Source organism: Silene latifolia, chromosome 5 (assembly GCF_048544455.1).
Source record: "Silene latifolia isolate original U9 population chromosome 5, ASM4854445v1, whole genome shotgun sequence".
In the NCBI taxonomy this organism is placed as follows: Eukaryota; Viridiplantae; Streptophyta; class Magnoliopsida; order Caryophyllales; family Caryophyllaceae; genus Silene; species Silene latifolia.
The window spans coordinates 8,380,535-8,397,534 of NC_133530.1; the positions used below are offsets into that span (position 1 = coordinate 8,380,535).

The 17,000-nt window shown below is 35.0% G+C and overlaps 1 protein-coding gene across 1 annotated transcript; it reads left to right on the forward strand.

Annotated features, from left to right (window-relative positions):
* Positions 1-12,873: 12,873 nt before the first annotated feature.
* On the forward strand, positions 12,874-16,634 carry LOC141656628 (uncharacterized). The gene is made up of 2 exons (XM_074463584.1): positions 12,874-13,368; positions 14,936-16,634. Exons 1-2 carry the CDS (start codon positions 13,282-13,284, stop codon positions 16,046-16,048), a joined length of 1,200 nt encoding a protein of 399 aa, XP_074319685.1. The 5' UTR covers positions 12,874-13,281; the 3' UTR covers positions 16,049-16,634.
* The last annotated feature ends 366 nt before the right edge of the window (positions 16,635-17,000 follow it).

Sequence of the window (17,000 nt, forward strand, 5' to 3'; positions counted from 1 at the left end):
TTTTGCAACTTTGGCAAACTACAAATACTTGAAGGAATTTTCCCATAAAAATTATTATAACCAACGTCAAGTTCTTCTAATAATTTCATATTCCCAATACTTTCAGGTAATGTACCCGTAAGATGGTTAAAACTTACGTCCAAAACGGTTGCTTTCGACAATTTTTCTATATCTTTCGGCAAACATCCTGTTAATCCACAATTTGTGAGAATAACATAGTCCAATGTTTTCCTCATTCTCGAAATTTTTGGCGGAAAACAACGATTAAGATTGTTATTTCCCATTACCATTACGGATACAGGAGAATTTCCGACACTTACGGGAGAGTAAGACGTGACCAACTCCAAATTGTTTAATTAGGACTATTGTAATTTGTAACAATAGCAATAGTGTTATCTATCGTGTACGTTACTGAATGGTACTGAGTTTTGTACAATTCCTTATCAGAAGATTACTCTTTTTGTCCCTTGCTAGCCAAGTCTATCATCAAGTCGGATCAAGAGTGGTTTTTCTTTTCAGCGGTAAAAAATATCCAAATGGGTCACAAAGTAAGAGGGCAACTGAGATTGGCTACTGGTTATTACTCCTACATAGATTAGATATATAAGGTATCAATACCTCAATTACCTCGAATACCAAGGCATGTCAAAAGCTACCATCAATATCAGTTAGGGTACCCTATAAGTTATTATTAATGTAAATACTTCATTAAATACTCCGTACAACTTTTTTTTTTACATATGAAAACTCATAAAATTGCATGGATATTTTGTTCTTACCCTAACTAAATGATGTAAACCGTGTTAACCATGTTATATTGTATTTTCCTCATGCAATTTCATGATTATTTTGTTCTTACCCTAACTTTGTTGTTGTAATCATCTCACTTATTCTAACCAGTTCATAACTCTCTCCATGTAAGCAAAAAGCCCAAAACTAAGTCTAACACCATCAGTCATCACGTTATCTCCCTCCTCAATGCGTAGTAATCACCATCAAAAATCCGACACCTGCCACGCTGGCGTGAGTAATGGCGTTTTCTGAATCGAAATCATTCGAGTAGGTCTCTTGTGGTAATATTTTTTTTGAAATCTTGCTTTATCTTTTGTATAGTTCTGTGATTTGAATCTCCGTTTTATATGGATTTCGTTGTTGACCAGTCCGATGACGGCAGATGAAGCGGCTGGGGGAGATTTCGGCGAGTTTAGGGTTGAAGAGACAGTGATGATGGTGATTTTTTTGCCGGCGACAATGTTGCCTGAGTCGTGATATGGTCGGTCGAAGTTACAAATTTATGATGATGATGCTGTTGATTTGATGATGGTGATGATCATCATGTTGGTTGATTTGATGCTTATTTGTTAACATTCAAGTACACAGTATAGTAGGTCAACTAATTTTCTTAATTTACGGTATTTCAATTTTCCAGTAACTTGTTTGAAGATCTATAATTTAGATCTCTCACGCAAAAATATTATTGTTTAAATAGTGGATCCAATGCGCGGTCAATCTTCATGCATTCCGCACAAACATATAACTACAAAGTCTGCAGGGAAACAATAAAACATAAATATCCCTTTTGCATATAATGATTGAATATGTAGTAAATCAATATTTATAGAGATTCTTTATGAGATGATGAAAACATAATCTTACCAATAAATTGCACTGCATACGGGAAAAAAACCACATTCATATGTTAAAATAAACATAGAATTACAAAAAATAAAAAATAAAACATGAGTACCTTGTGTATGGCAAATTTTGTAAAATATCGTCTATATTGCACTGCACACAAGGACAAAAAAACACATTCATATAATCGTATGTTAGAAAGTAAGAGCAAAAGAGAAAACATTAAAAAATTTAGATCATAAATAAATTTGCATGCTAAAGAAAAATAAAATTATAAGAGAAACCAGAAACTTTGAATGTATTGTATTTGGAATCTTGAGCCATAAAATCAATATATTTATATACAAATAGTTTGAGTCCTATCCTTACTAAAATTAATTATTTTATTGTTAGTTATAATATATATTTAAGTTCTAAGTTTTATCTTTATATTAATTGTTTTTAAATCAAGTGTGATAGGTTTTACATCTCGATTATTATCTCTAAAAATATATGCATTAAAAAATATTATAGGTAGTTTCGAGGAGTTGGAGTCTCTAGAATTGCCTGAAAAAAGCCTCTTTTATATATATATATTGATTATTAATTGTTGTGAAATAAAGAGGAGAGACAATTGTAAAGAGGAATGTTGTGAAATAAAGAGGAGAGAGAATTGTAGAAAGGAGTTAGAGCGAAAGTAAGGGAGACAAAACTGTGTTCTCATTCCATTATGAAAGGTATATATATACAATACAATGGAAAAGAGTTTCCATAAGATAATATATTCTAGAGTATTCTAAGATATGGACATCCATATAATATTCCATAATAATATTTCATAACACTCCCCCTTGGATGTCCATTACTGAAGAACATGCCTCGTTAAAAACCTTACTAGGAAAACTCTGTGAGAAAAATACTAGAAAGGAAAAGAGGACAATAATCTTCAAACACGCATAATAATAACTGCCTCGTTAAAACCTTTCCATGGAAAACCCAGTGGGACAAAACCATGGATAAGGAAAAAGAGTATAGCGCGTGTCTACTCCCCCTGATGATTAAATAACTTGATATAACTTGAAATGATCCATGCTTTGATGTATCTTCTCCATCGTTGAATTAAACTATAATTCATCGTAATTGATAAACTTGACATCTTCAATTAATAGAAATCTTTGTTAACTTCAATATCATATTTCTTCGGATATCGTAATCTGGATATGGTCATTTCAGAATAAATCTTGGATCTTCATTTCAAATCTTATAGTCACACCTGTAACTTTCTCTTAAATAGATGATATAATTTCTCCTCAATAAACGACATAACATTATATGTCTAAAACAATTGTCATCTCAATCAATTATGATAATCATGACTATAGCGTATTAATCCGTTTATAATGCTACCACGTTAAAAACCTTGCTGGGAAAAACCCATTGGGACCAAAAACCTAGTCGAAGGGAAAAAAAAATGTAGCTTTCATTCTTGAATTCATTGTGTTCAGGAGAATCAATTCGATCATTATTGAATAAATCATCCAATACCTTTGAGCAAATTTCTTTGCTAAACCATATATGTATGGATTGACATTTTTCATTGTAGATTTTCACTACATTATTCTAATTGTTATGGTACTTCTAGACCATAAACTAATTTCACATGCTTAGCAAAAAGCTCATTCAATATCTCAAACTTCAGGTTGAGACAATAACTTTTCAAATAAACTCTATAGGAGTTTTGATGTTCCATTTTGGAAATAATCACGATATCTTTCAATCGTATAGTAGAGGTTTATATATCATGAGTTTTCAATAACTCAATTGATCAACCATTAAAAATTGATGATCATTTATAAGAGGCTCCTACAGGGAGCTATCCTCATAGGAGTAAAATATATTTCTCCTTTCCATCATTATCCATTCAAAATTATATATTATGAAACATGTGCATGCATATGATATGAAACTAAGTTCTAAATAAGATATTCTAAAAACAATGCAATAATAATGTATATATTAAAACTAAGATGCAATGATGAACTTACTCTCTATATGCACATGATGATGACTCAAAATGCAAACTGATCAGTTTTCTTCCCATTCATAATTTGGATTGACTTCAGGTCAATAATTGGATTTCCAGTCCATGAGCTCATTTATAATCATTGATTATATGTCGACAACCAAAATAGACTTAATTAAATTTACGATCCCCATTATAAAGTCCATAAAATATCGCGCGCAAATGTATGTAGGTTCCATAAATATATCGATATAATTTCATCACTTCTTGATGATATCGGTACTATTTAATGATATCTGAATCTGAATATGTATGTGGTACCATTATATTCATTTAAGCCATCTATTATCTTTCAGATATCGTGTCACTTAAGGGACACTTCAAATATAGCAATTATATGTCATACCAACTGCTTAAACTTGCTATTTCACATTCATTGGAACCGTCAATTCATCTTGACTTTTATTATAATACATTTCAAGTGTATATACTTGTATTATTCTGGTAAAACATATGGTTATATCAAATTCAAAAACCTCTACTCAATGAATTTAACGTATAACCTTCTGAACTTTTGGTTCAGTATTGGATCAATTTTGTTTTTACCAGCTTTAACTCACTTTTCTCCCCCTAAGGTGGTAAAAACTATAACCAATGTATAGTCTAAATATTTATCATAACCACCTTAGATCTCAATTTCTCATATCATCGATGAGAATTTATATGGGCATATTTGTACTATAATGAGATAATTCGGAAGAAATGTGTAATGCGATTGGATTTTTAATGTCTTTGATTTACAATGCCCAATTTAAGAGATCAACGATTTTATATAAAAATCTGAATGTGATTTTTAATCACGGGAACTACTCAGAAAAATCATTATGTGATTACACTCAATATAATGTCAATCCATACACGAACATTTAAGTTCTTTATTCAATATCGAGTAGTGTTTAGATCTCCAACATCATACATACTCAATCTCAGTGTAGTGTCTTGCCTTTAATAAAATTTCTACACGAGAGAATTTCAGCACTTATTTTTTCTTGAAGATAAACTCAAGGTTTATCAAAACGGGTATAGTAAGAACCCGGATGGCTTTAATTTGTCACATCTGAATAATTTCATGTCAACTTTCTTAGTTTGCCAAAAATACACGACAAACTTTAATCAAAAATGGATGTATCTCAATAAATTCACTTATCACATGCCATATTTTTGTTGACTATATTCATCACGCCAATCTTATTGTTAGTAATACTTTATCCAACCGGATAAATGATGTGACATATGACACAATATGTGTCTCATATATGTAGGCAAGACTCGTCAATATTCCAATAAGGAATATATATTACTCTTTGAGTATTTTCATATGACCTTTCATGAAATATTCACTTTCATGAGATATTTTCATTTCTTTCAATGAACAACTTTGGCTCAATAAGGCCACATGATTAAGCTCTATTAAGGCTTCTTTACTTGGCTCATCAAATGTCATATTATTAGGCTCAATTAAGGCCGCAATGTTAGGCTTATCATAACGCCATATTCTTGATCTGTGTTACAAACAGAGTCTTTATGAGATGTCACATTCACTTCAAAGAATGGATCAAATTTCATATCTCATTATACTGTTCAACTTCAGGTGAACAAGAATTAATTCGCAAATAAATTTGCCTTTCATAAAGACCGCTTTAAATTGAACAGCGGTTCATATATTCATAGACGTGGACATCTGGCCACTTACACTTGAATATAATATACTGATGAGATGGTGTTAAATTATTACACACCTTTAAAACTTTGAATTTCAGGCCAAAGTTATAATATGGACATATTGTCCATCTTTGTAAAATAATCTTTTCTGACATACCAAGATCAATAAATTTTCTCCACACATTCAATTGCAAAGTGATTCAAAATATAGCTGAATTATTAGTTACGAATGGTTGACCAAACATTAAGGACAACATGAAAATTATGCATGAAGTTTACACTATAGTCTATACAAGAACATAGTACACCAATTAAGGATTAAGGATATAATAATAATAGATTAAGGTAAACGCAACTTTCATGATTGAAATTTCGTTCATTCATAGATCTATGCTTTCATCATAGTTTAACAATCTTTTAACATGGTTAAACCAAATTAAGTGTAATTATGTCAGACGGCTAAATCCATGTACGTACAACCAAATTATCTAACGTGACTCCAATTTAGTATATAAGCATGAGTATGTTTATCAATATCACGGTGACTTGTAATATATTCCAAAAGGAACACACAAAATTACCAAACGAACCGTCAAAACAACCAACAATTATGCATAATTATGCTAGATATGTAATAATTAACGTACTTTTCAATTTGGGGAATAGAGTGTGTCGAAATTAACCAACAACTTACCATATAATCTTACCGTATAATATATACTATGTGAGGTAGTTAATTGTTGTTCGCTCAGTCCGTTAGGGTTCGTGCTGTAGAGAGGAATGTTGTGAAATAAAGAGGAGAGAGAATTGTAGAAAGGAGTTAGAGGGAAAGTAAGGGAGACAAAACTGTGTTCTCATTCCATTATGAAAGGTATATATATACAATACAATGGAAAAGAGTTTCCATAAGATAATATATTCTAGAGTATTCTAAGATATGGACATCCATATAATATTCCATAATAATATTTCATAACATTAATATTATTATTAGATTAGTTTAGTATAAAAGACACTACTACAAGACCTCATATTACACATTAGTCTACCTTACATTAGAATAGAAAATTAGCTTAGTTCATCATTCTCCCCTCTCAATATTGTAGAACCCTAATATTTACTCTCTCATTTTCATTCAATAAAAAGTTGTAATCTTTCTTTAATTATTAGCTTAAATCTTCCTTTCTTTATGCAAGTTCTTCATTCTCATTAGTATACTATTAGTATTTTGGGTTGTATTTGAAGATTAGAAGAAATTCATTCTTCCATTATTATCCAAGCTTGCTACTTTCCTCTTAGTTGGTATAATTCTCATCTTTTGTTTACATTATTTTCATTTGTTTACATTTCTTATGTTGGTTAATTATTATTCATCAAAAGTATTAGTCTTTATCATGTTTACAATGTTTACTTGTTTATTGTTGCAATTTATTATTGATTTCTCACCCATGAACATGTGTGAATAGTCTTATCTAAGGTCATAGGGGGAATTTGGGTAATTAGGGGGATGAATTTGGGTTGTTAACCTTTTGAATTGGGTGATTATGTGGTTTCTACTCTTAATGCATTTGAAGTGTTTGTGGAAATGTCTCAATGAAAATTGGACATTTCATTAACATGTTTGGTTTACCTTGATGCATTGTGCTATTAGATAGTTTTAGAAGTGCTTATCGATGAGTTTTAATGAAAGTTAGAACATCTCTTTGATGCATTCGATCCGTCTTGGTGCTCATGCTATTGGGTAGTCTTTATGCTTTATTTGTAGCTAGTTCATCTCGATCAAGTGACAACTTATTGAGGAGCTTAAGGTGACTAAGAAATTAGTCTTAAACCCTTGACCACTATTATTACCCTTCTCTTGTTAGACCTTGTTTCTCCCCCTAATTGCCCTTTGTGAACCCAAAGACCTTAGCCTTCCCTTATTAATTAAAAGCAATTTCATTTAGTTTAAATTTTATACCTTGTTGCATCTTAGTTTATAATTAATCAACTTTATTTTTATTTGACTAAACTAAAGGCTTAAACAAACCAAGTATCTAACCCCCGCCATCTTTGTGTTCGACACCCGAATAAATACTACTTTTATTTGGTTCTTTATAAATAGTTTTTGGTACCGGAAGTGACGGCAAAACCCGGTCATCAGTCACCAACACGGCAACACCAGCCCACGGCTCGACCCCAGACGCGCCTCCCTGGTCTGTTGACCACCATGATCAGCTCGTAACAGCATACCAGAAATTACAACTACGGTGATGTGAACCACCAACTCCGGACCACCATTATTGTTTAATTGAGATCTTTCATAATTTGGGTTTGATTGGTGTTTTATTTGACTAATGTAATGCGATGGTTTTGAATTTAGGGGTTAATTAAGTGTGGGTGAAATGTGTGTTTACAAAGTCATAGGATGATTAAAATGAAAGGGTGAGTTATGTAACAGGGCCGACTACCTTAAAATATGGTTGTGATAACCTTCAAAACCTTGGTAACTCAATCGTGTTTCAATATCACACCCGTTATCTATACCCATGCTTAAAAAACTAAATGAGCGTGAAACTTATAAACCAATACTCTTTTTTTTTTTTTTTTTTTTTTTTTTTTGCAACTGTAAAAAGAGGTATCCTAACTAACCATTGCCTTACATGTAAGGCCATGGACAACATTATTAAACGACCTAGAAATATAACTAAAAGATGGGGTCGGGACATTATTATGATAAGAAAATAAACTACAGATGGGGTTGGCAACCAAATAAGGTTTCTTCACGGGACGATTAGAGCTGGCCAATTGCACAATATTCCTTTTCTCTTCTTTAATAACTGAGCTTCGGAGTAATACCTCCAACAAGACACACTTACGCCACGAGGACGTAGAAATTTATGGGAAAGAGATCTACTTTTTGAGAAAGTAGATAAAATGTGTCTTGGAGGCTCATCCCCTCGGCTTTGATTCCTCTTGGACGTGGTGATTCTCCGTTTCTCGTGCACATGTTGAGTATAGGAGTACCTGCAAAACAGAGGAGTAAAAGGGGCGTTTGATGGCTTCTCAACTGAGAGAATCTTACACTTCTTACGGCGAGCGGAAAAGACGAAAGGCGGATGGTCATTAGAATCCTCCTGAGCTGGAGAGCAAATTGAAGAAGCAGTTTTATTCACCCATGTGGCAGGGATGCTTGAATCATTAACAACACCCCTAGTGTTACCTTGGGGGACATGAGTACCAGGATATGGAAAATTGTCACAAATTGAAGATGGGCAAGACGTCACGGCCCCGGTAGAGGACGAGCTCAAACTTACGCTAGGAATATCAGGTTCCACATTGATAACATCGGAAGGGATAATGTCTTCCTTCATTGCCCCCATCATCTTAGATTTCCCTTTTTAGGACCTCTCTTCTTCTTCTTCTTCTTCTTCTTATTCTTCTTCTTCTTCTTCTTCTTCTTCTTCTTCTTCTTCTTCTTCTTGTAACATTGTTCTCTTACAAAGTCTCGCTCCTTAGTAGTCTCACCCTTAAGGATTCGAATTGTTAAAGTTGACAAATTACATTTACGGTAAAAGCTCACCGTTCTCCCTTCCAACAACTTTTTATAAGAATTTGTTGGGATCCTTAAAGTAGAACTACCACCTCCCTTTTTGGAGAACTGAAGAACTGACCTATTAGCACCAATACTTTGAACCTCCGTCCCTTCCATATTCACACTCTCAGCATCCTTTATACTTACATCACTTTGTTCTTCCATCATCTCCGTAACCACGCTTGCACCACTATCATCCATCACCTCCGTAACCACGCTTGCACCACTATCATTTATACCCACATCAGATGCCGAAACATGAACAGACTTCTTGTTGTTCCCATCCACACAATCTTCAGTAGCAGCCTCCGGAACTCTTTTTCCATTTTCCTTGATGAGAAGGTGACCTTTTACAACTTCTAATTCCCTTAACACATCCTTATTACTAGGTTCAACCATTAAGGCCTGTACCAGATCCAATTCAGCTTTCGAAAACCTTTTCAACTTCAAATAAGCAACCGCCCTGCGAAAAAGTGCCTTAACATTATGAGGGAATGTGTTCAAAATCATGGAGCATAAACCCGAGGCAGCTCTGTATTCCTCAAGTTTCAGGGCACATGCAGCCATATTAGACATAAGGGAAACAGCAAGGTCAGATAATGATTGAATCTCTTCACCTCCAATATTTTCCAAGCTCAAACTAAGTAATTTACAAGCTTCATCGTAACACGCTGCGGCACTATCAAAATCATTTTGCCTAAAAAGACCGTTCTTCTTATTTTTCAGCTCCTTCACCTCAGCTAAGATTAACGGAGTTGACCCCTGCAATTGCATAAAGTAGCCTAGCATCTTTTCCCCATCATTCTTCATAAACCCATCGCTGACATGGGCACTAGCAAAAGTTTCAAGAAACTTATGATAAACGGTAACGGAAGACGTAGAAACACAGTTCCGTAGAAGGGATACAACACACCACAACACCGAAACTACTCAGAAAAACTGAAAAAAAAAAAAAACGGGAGCAGACCAGCACACCACAACCTCGAAACTACTCAGAAAAACGGGGAAGCCCCACGACACAGAACAAAGACCCAGCAAAAACCAGTAAAACAAGCTGACACACAATAAACAAACACTAAAGAAGACGATCGGAGAAGATGAAGTCCCCGGTGACTTATCAGCCACGAAATTACCAACAGAAGCGAAAGATAGACGATCAAACTAAGGCGAAAAAGGGAAACAAACCCGAACCTTAAAATTAAAAGACAAAAATCAATCTAGAGGGGAGAAACGGAGATGCGGTTGTAGGTGTTGACAACCGGCATGCAGGTGGGCGATTTAGTGAAAGTCCCCAAACCCCAATCGCGATTGATAGATGAAAACGAACACAAACGATCAACTAAAGCGAAAAACTCACCGGATGACAGTGAGGGGAAGGACTATAAAAGGTTGAAGAAGTCTCGCCGGCGACCCAAAGAGGCGACCGGAGAAGCCGCCGGCAAGATGATGATCGATATTTGGGGGATTTTTATTTTGGGTTTTTTTTTTTATTTTCTCTCTCTTCGTATCTAGTAACAAAAAGACTATTAATTTGATAATACTCCTAAATTTTGAAGATAACCTCAAATACACATAGTGTGATAAATCTGGCCTTGATAATGATACTCTATTAAATTTTAAAATGTTTAGTTAGACGGTTGAGCATGGCTTTAGCACATGAGACATGTACATGTAGGATACTTTTAACTTTTGCTCCCAATGGGTAGACCGATAAAGGTGATTACAGTCAAAAATCAAAGACATTTTAAATGTTGACGGATTTCAAACTTAAGTCTTCTTAGCTATGACAATTAACAAAGGGACACGTTTTTTCGTTTGCATATGAACAAATACAAAGCACATAGTGCAAATAAAACATCAAATTTTTGGACCAACCTATACACCTACACGCTTAAGCATGTGGTTTGCTTGTTGAGCCATAGTCATGTAGGACCGTTAGTATGGTTAATAACTTAATCCGTCCAATGAACATCTTGCTATAATGCTACTACTTCGTATTGATTAACATATCCCACCATCCAACTAAAAAATCCTGGCCCCCTCTATAACGATGGCAATTTCTGGCTTTCTAGTAGATAACCACTAGAATTTCACAAAATCTCATTGAAGACGGTACGTATCCGTCACTTCAAAGTGACGGAGACCATTTCCTCTCACAAATGATCCAAATAGAGGAGAGAGGGAAACACATGGGGGTGCCCCCACCTTATCCTCCCTATCCGTTTTGTGAATGGTATTACCCGTCACTTACTCTGACCCGTCTTCAGCAAAACTAACTGCTAGAATTTTTGGTTTGTTATCTTTTTTGCCTTCTTAAAAGTTGCCCTTTTTGTTATGTGGGGATATGTATCAATCTACCTAAGTCATCAATCATTGCAATGAAACACCACTTTTTAACTCTGTTAGCTCGTCGTAAAATCTCTCTTACTCAAACTATGAAATTGAAGGTTTGATTCTTCATGGGACATAATATGTTCAATTGAATCAAAATAAAATAAAATTTGCAACAATGCATATTTTAAAGTCTAAGAAATCGAATCCACCAACCAAGCTTAGAGCGATTCTCTGGGATGATCTGTCGGGGGTCTTAGACTCTTAGTCCAACGTTTAGTACAAGATTAGTTACAGTCCTCATAGTCATAACCCCTCTTATGTACAAAAAAAAGAGAGTAAGAAATCGTGTTTGTACTCAGTTCATAATGTAAAATATTACAATTATATTCTTCCTTGACAATTGTAGACACGTAATGATAATTGCCCCAACTTCTTAACTAAGTTGTGAGCTATCCTATCACGAGGTACTATTATCACTAGCTAAAATCGAATTCATCTACATACAGAAATGATATTATTATTAAACACAAATTTCCGGCATATATATCCGTCGCAAGCTTACGACGGATCAAATACTACTTATGTGAATAGATAAGACAAAAGTAGAGTGCCTAGTAAGTAGTAGTATTCTGTTTTGTCTTATCTATCCACATAAATAGTACTTGACTCGTCACCAGCTCGTAACGGATATATCCGTCGAGGAGACTTGCTGATTATGAAAATGGCGAGAGAGGAGAAACAAGTTGGAGTGATTTGCTTGACTCATTATCATAATGCTATAATTCAGCAGACAAATGGAATTGCACACGTGCAATTATGGACATAAAAGGCCTCTCAAACGGTCAAACCTTGCTTACTACTAAAGCCTCGACGCATGGCTCAAGGGATGAACAATGTCTAATTTAGTCATGATTCATGAAAGATCAACTAATCAAACTGATTGTAAAACTGACTTTCTTCAAAACAAAGTAAAATTGTAAAGCTGATCTATACAAGTTAATCATGAGTTACTCCATACTATAATTTTTTGATTTAGTGTCTTGTTGAATACCGATTTAATTTGTATTATTGTTTTCTTAATTAGGTATAAAATTGACAGCGTAAAAACGAGTTTTTAAACTAATTATGTAAATTGAGAATTTAAGATGTTCTAATAACGGGTCACTAAGAACCAAAGAGACGATATGGAAATGGGGAAGCAATAGGCGGGAAGTCATTGTTAGGCCCTGTTTTTTTTGGACTGGCAGTAACTTGTTAGGGACCAAAAAAAAATTTGTTAGGAACTAGTTTATAGAAATTTCATATCTTGCTATAGAAAATTGTTAGGAACTAGTTTCCTATCATACGAACCTCAACTATCGGTAATAAATTCGTGTATCATATACATCAACCTCAAATATTTATTATTTTTATAATCTCGTCTAAGTATATACACAATGAGTTTTATTTTACGGAGTACATCTTAAATCACCTTATTTTCCTCAGCTAGACAACTACCAATTGATCATTAGATATAACTAAATCGAGTGATGTGTACAATCTATATTTTACCACATATCACTCTGTCCACAAACCGTCATAAAAAGAGATAGTCCTAAATGTTGGTAAGACGATCAATCCTAATCAAGAAAACAACAAACCACGACCAAAACTAAAACGTAACCAACACCTCACATTCACACACACGTACACTGGATACATACAAACACAAATAGGAGTTCTTAATTCAACAGAATTATTGTGCTTTTAATTAAAAACAAATCGTAGTCAATTATTCACAAATCATTTCATCTATCATCTAACATTTGTTTTTTCTCAGTCAACAACCAAAACAATATCACATCAAAATTACATCCTTTCGTAATTTCGTTTAATTCATCAATTTTACGATTAAAATTTTGATCATTTAATTAATCTCTAATTCAGCTGATAATAACTCTAAAATCGGTTTTCCGACAAGGTTAAAGTGGTTTTCCGACAAGGTTAGAGTGGTTTCCCGGCGTATTAAAGCGGTATGCCGATTAACAGCGTTGACACTGTTAATGCGGCTGCCGCCGCGATCGTCACCGCCGAAAGTCGTGTTCAACCGAGTTCATCTCAGGTATATATTGTACTTTTTTTAAAAAAAAAAAAATCTGGATTTTGTTATTGTAATTCTTTCTCAATTGTTAATATTTATTGCTTGTGATTTGTGAATTTCAGTTTTTTCTGTGTGGAAATTGAGTTAGTATCAATTGTTTCAAACTTAGATTTGTGTAATTCATCTGATATCTATCATGCTCATCTAGATCATGGGGAATCTGATTTATTTTTTTAATTTAATTTTTTGTAATTACCAAGCAATGAATAATTGAGTTTGCTAGCTCAAATCAGTGGCGGAACCAGAATTTGTAGTTAGGTGCGGAAATTTTCGAGGGATGAATTAGTAATGGTATGAGGTAAATTAGAGAATACACCGAAAAAATGATCGCTTTATGAACTCGTAACCAAAAGTTATTACTTCCATCATCCTAATCATTTATTTACCTTTGATTAAAGTAACCCTCACAAAAAATAAGAAAGAAGAAAGGTAAACAAATGATTTGGTCAAAAGTTTTCTTTTTCAACAAAACTTGGAAAATTCAACAGTAGAGGGGGTTCAAGTTAGAATTTTTTTGAATTTCTTTAGGGCGACTGCCCGTGCTAGCCCCAATTCCGTCATTGGCCAAAATTAGAGGATTAGGTATTTTGTACTATAAGATGAAGAATGAGCTACTATAGGGGTTTAAGCTTTAAAAGTATTTCGATTTTGATGGGCAATTGGAAGCTGGAAAATTCTTGTTAGGAGTACTAATCATGGTAAGTTTAAGAATGATGATCTACTTTTAGAGAGTAAACTTTTAATCTACTTTTAGTGTAACTATTTTTGATGTGAAAGTGGTATATTATAGGAGTAGCTTTTAATAGTAAATTAAGACTGCCTTTTGGGATTGTTAATTCATTAAAAGGAGGTTAAAAAGTTTTCATTTTTCAATGTGGATTTTGTTGCTTTAGGAAAAGGAGAGATTAAAGTGTAAATAGGTTGGTTTTGACTAATTAAGGAAAGTTTTAACCTTTTTCAACTGCTTTTGAGATATTAGAAAGGCTGGTTCAGATTTCGGAATGTGGTGAACTCGTGTTTTTGGTTCAAACTGAACTGTCTAGGTGTCATACTCTTGTCATAGTGTCGAGTGTCAGAAACGGGTACACGAGGTAATAAGAAGAATCATAGTAACATAATCAATTAATCATGAATATGTCTTGCGAACTGGGACTTTAGCGGCTGCAAACCTACTGTAACATAACATAATTATTTGCTATGGTTATTATTTGCTTACGTATCATTTGCCGACAAAGTTCTAAGATGAATTAGCATTCAAACACACTTTGATGCGCAGAGACTCTGAATCGACTGCAAAAAAATATATATACACTCGTATGACCCTTTGTTTTATACCCAATCTTATTCTAAACTCCATAGTGTAGTAAACAAATCATGTTTTTGTGGCCAAGAGCTAACATTTTACTGATAACTGCTGTACCTGTAAAAAGGGATGCTTTTTGTATAGTTTCTACACATTTCCGTCGTGAAGATATGGATCATTGCTGCACATTAGAATTGTAATCAATATCTCAATTACTGAATACAGAAAAGGAGCTGGGCAAGCTTTTGGAATCTATACTGGTGTTTTGGGTCTGTAAAAACTAGCAAGAGGATTGGCCATGCTACCCTTGTCCCCGAACCTGATGTTATTGAAGGCACTGTACCCATTGCCGACAACCCAAACCCAACAACTTCCACAGTACTACCTTTCATTGCTCCTCCATCCTCCCCTCTACCCGAATCAGATCCTCCTACTGGGACTCACTCACCCGTCGGATTACTTGCCCTTGCCCCACTATCTGTAAACGGGTTTTCCTCTTTCAAAGAATCCCATATTTTCACCGTTGGCCCGTATGCGAACGAATCACAGCTTGTCTCTCCTCCTGTATTTTCTGCCTATCCCACGGAACCATCTACTGCAGCTATCACCCCGCCTCCTGAGCCTGTTCAGTTCACCACTCCTTCATCGCCTGAAGTTCCTTTTGCTCAATTGCTCACTTCATCACTCAACCGTGCTCATAGGAATAGTGGGACCCATCAGAAATATGCACTTTCGTGCTACGAAGTCAATCATCTCATATCCCCTGGCTCTGCAAATTCAGCATCTGGGACATCTTCGCCTTACTTTGACAGGCGCCCAGTTCTTGAATTCCGCATGGTAGATGCTTCCAAGTTATTTGACTCGAAGAATATGTACACTTGCAAATGGGGTTCTAGACTTGATTCTGGCTCTGTGACTCCGGATGGGCCCATGGAGAACCAAATCTGTGAGACGACATCCCAAGCTAATTTAGAAACTGGCTCACTAATTGATGAGACTCTGGTTGCTCAAAGAGTCTCATTTGAGCTAAGCCATGAAGATGTTCCAAAATTTCTTGAGAAGAGGAACGAAGAAAATTTAGACAAGCAGCAAGAAATAGAATTATCAAGAGGACACGAAACCCTTGAGAAAAATTCAGGAGAAATGGAATATTGGCAACATAAGCGGTCTTCCTTCTCTCTTGGATCAGTCAAAGAATTCAATTTTGATAGTAGCCAAGAAACACCTGCTAAATCGAACTCGGGTTCACAATGGTGGGCTGATGAGACGATTGTTAGGGATATTGAAACCGAGGACGATTGGAGTTTCTTTCCACTGCTTCAACCGGGTGTCAGCTGATGGCTTCTCGTAGTAGTAGCTCCTGGCACTTCTGGTGCCCCTTGAACTCTGAGAGCACACTGTACAATGTACAATGCACAAATGTTTATACAAACATTGACAGTAAGAGGCGTATATTTTCTTTTCTGTTTGAGTCTATATTCGAGCCGACAGGACTCCAAGATCGGCAAACTTCTCACTCTTGAACTTGAGATCTGATTATTTTAGATCAACTATCGCCTTAATAGTTGATCTAATTGTTCGGAGGTAAGCAAGATGTTACATAACAAAACAAGTTTCTGTCTTGTACTGATACATAATTTGACAGCTCGACAAAGGCTGATAATGTCGCTCTGAACTGGGTATAGCATCACTCGGAGGATGTTTTCTGGGCATGGCAGCTTGGCCAGGTTCTATTTACTAACACCTGTCACTCCCTACTTTGTATCTTCTGCTAATGTCGTACTGAATATAATTACACTGTTGTCAGTTGTAACTTGTAAGTTATAAGCATGAATGCATTGGCTGAATGATTCATTGTAATTCCTACTCACTGAGTATTATTTCTAGTCACTAATAATGCTTCTTATTTCCTAGGATTGTATATTATGAATTGGCAGTATGTCAATCCGATTCCTGACGCAATTCTTATTGTGGGTTATACAAAAACTTTTCGACCTTTTCAACAAATGGGTAAGATTGTGTACATTTGATCCCCTACCCCTTTAAATTGAAGCTAGACGAGCCTTTTGCATATGTTACTTCGGCTCTTCACTTCTGGCCTTCTGGGGGACTGACCTTCATTGAATACGACACTCTAGGTTACAAACGTTGAAAATATATTCCACGCTTACCAACCGTAGCAAGTGAATGTTGTTCGTTGCAGAACGCAGGAGCGTACAGTAGACTTCAAATGTGTAACCCTATTTTTTTGTACTTCAAACACGAAAGCTGACACTGTTTTACAAGTAAC

Coding starts and splice junctions, on each gene's coding strand:
- LOC141656628 (XM_074463584.1), top strand. CDS start 13,282: ATGCCGATTAACAGCGTTGACACTGTTAATGCGGCTGCCGCCGCGATC. Junction 13,369..14,935: donor TTCAACCGAGTTCATCTCAG/GTATATATTGTA, acceptor TACTGAATACAG/AAAAGGAGCTGGGCAAGCTT.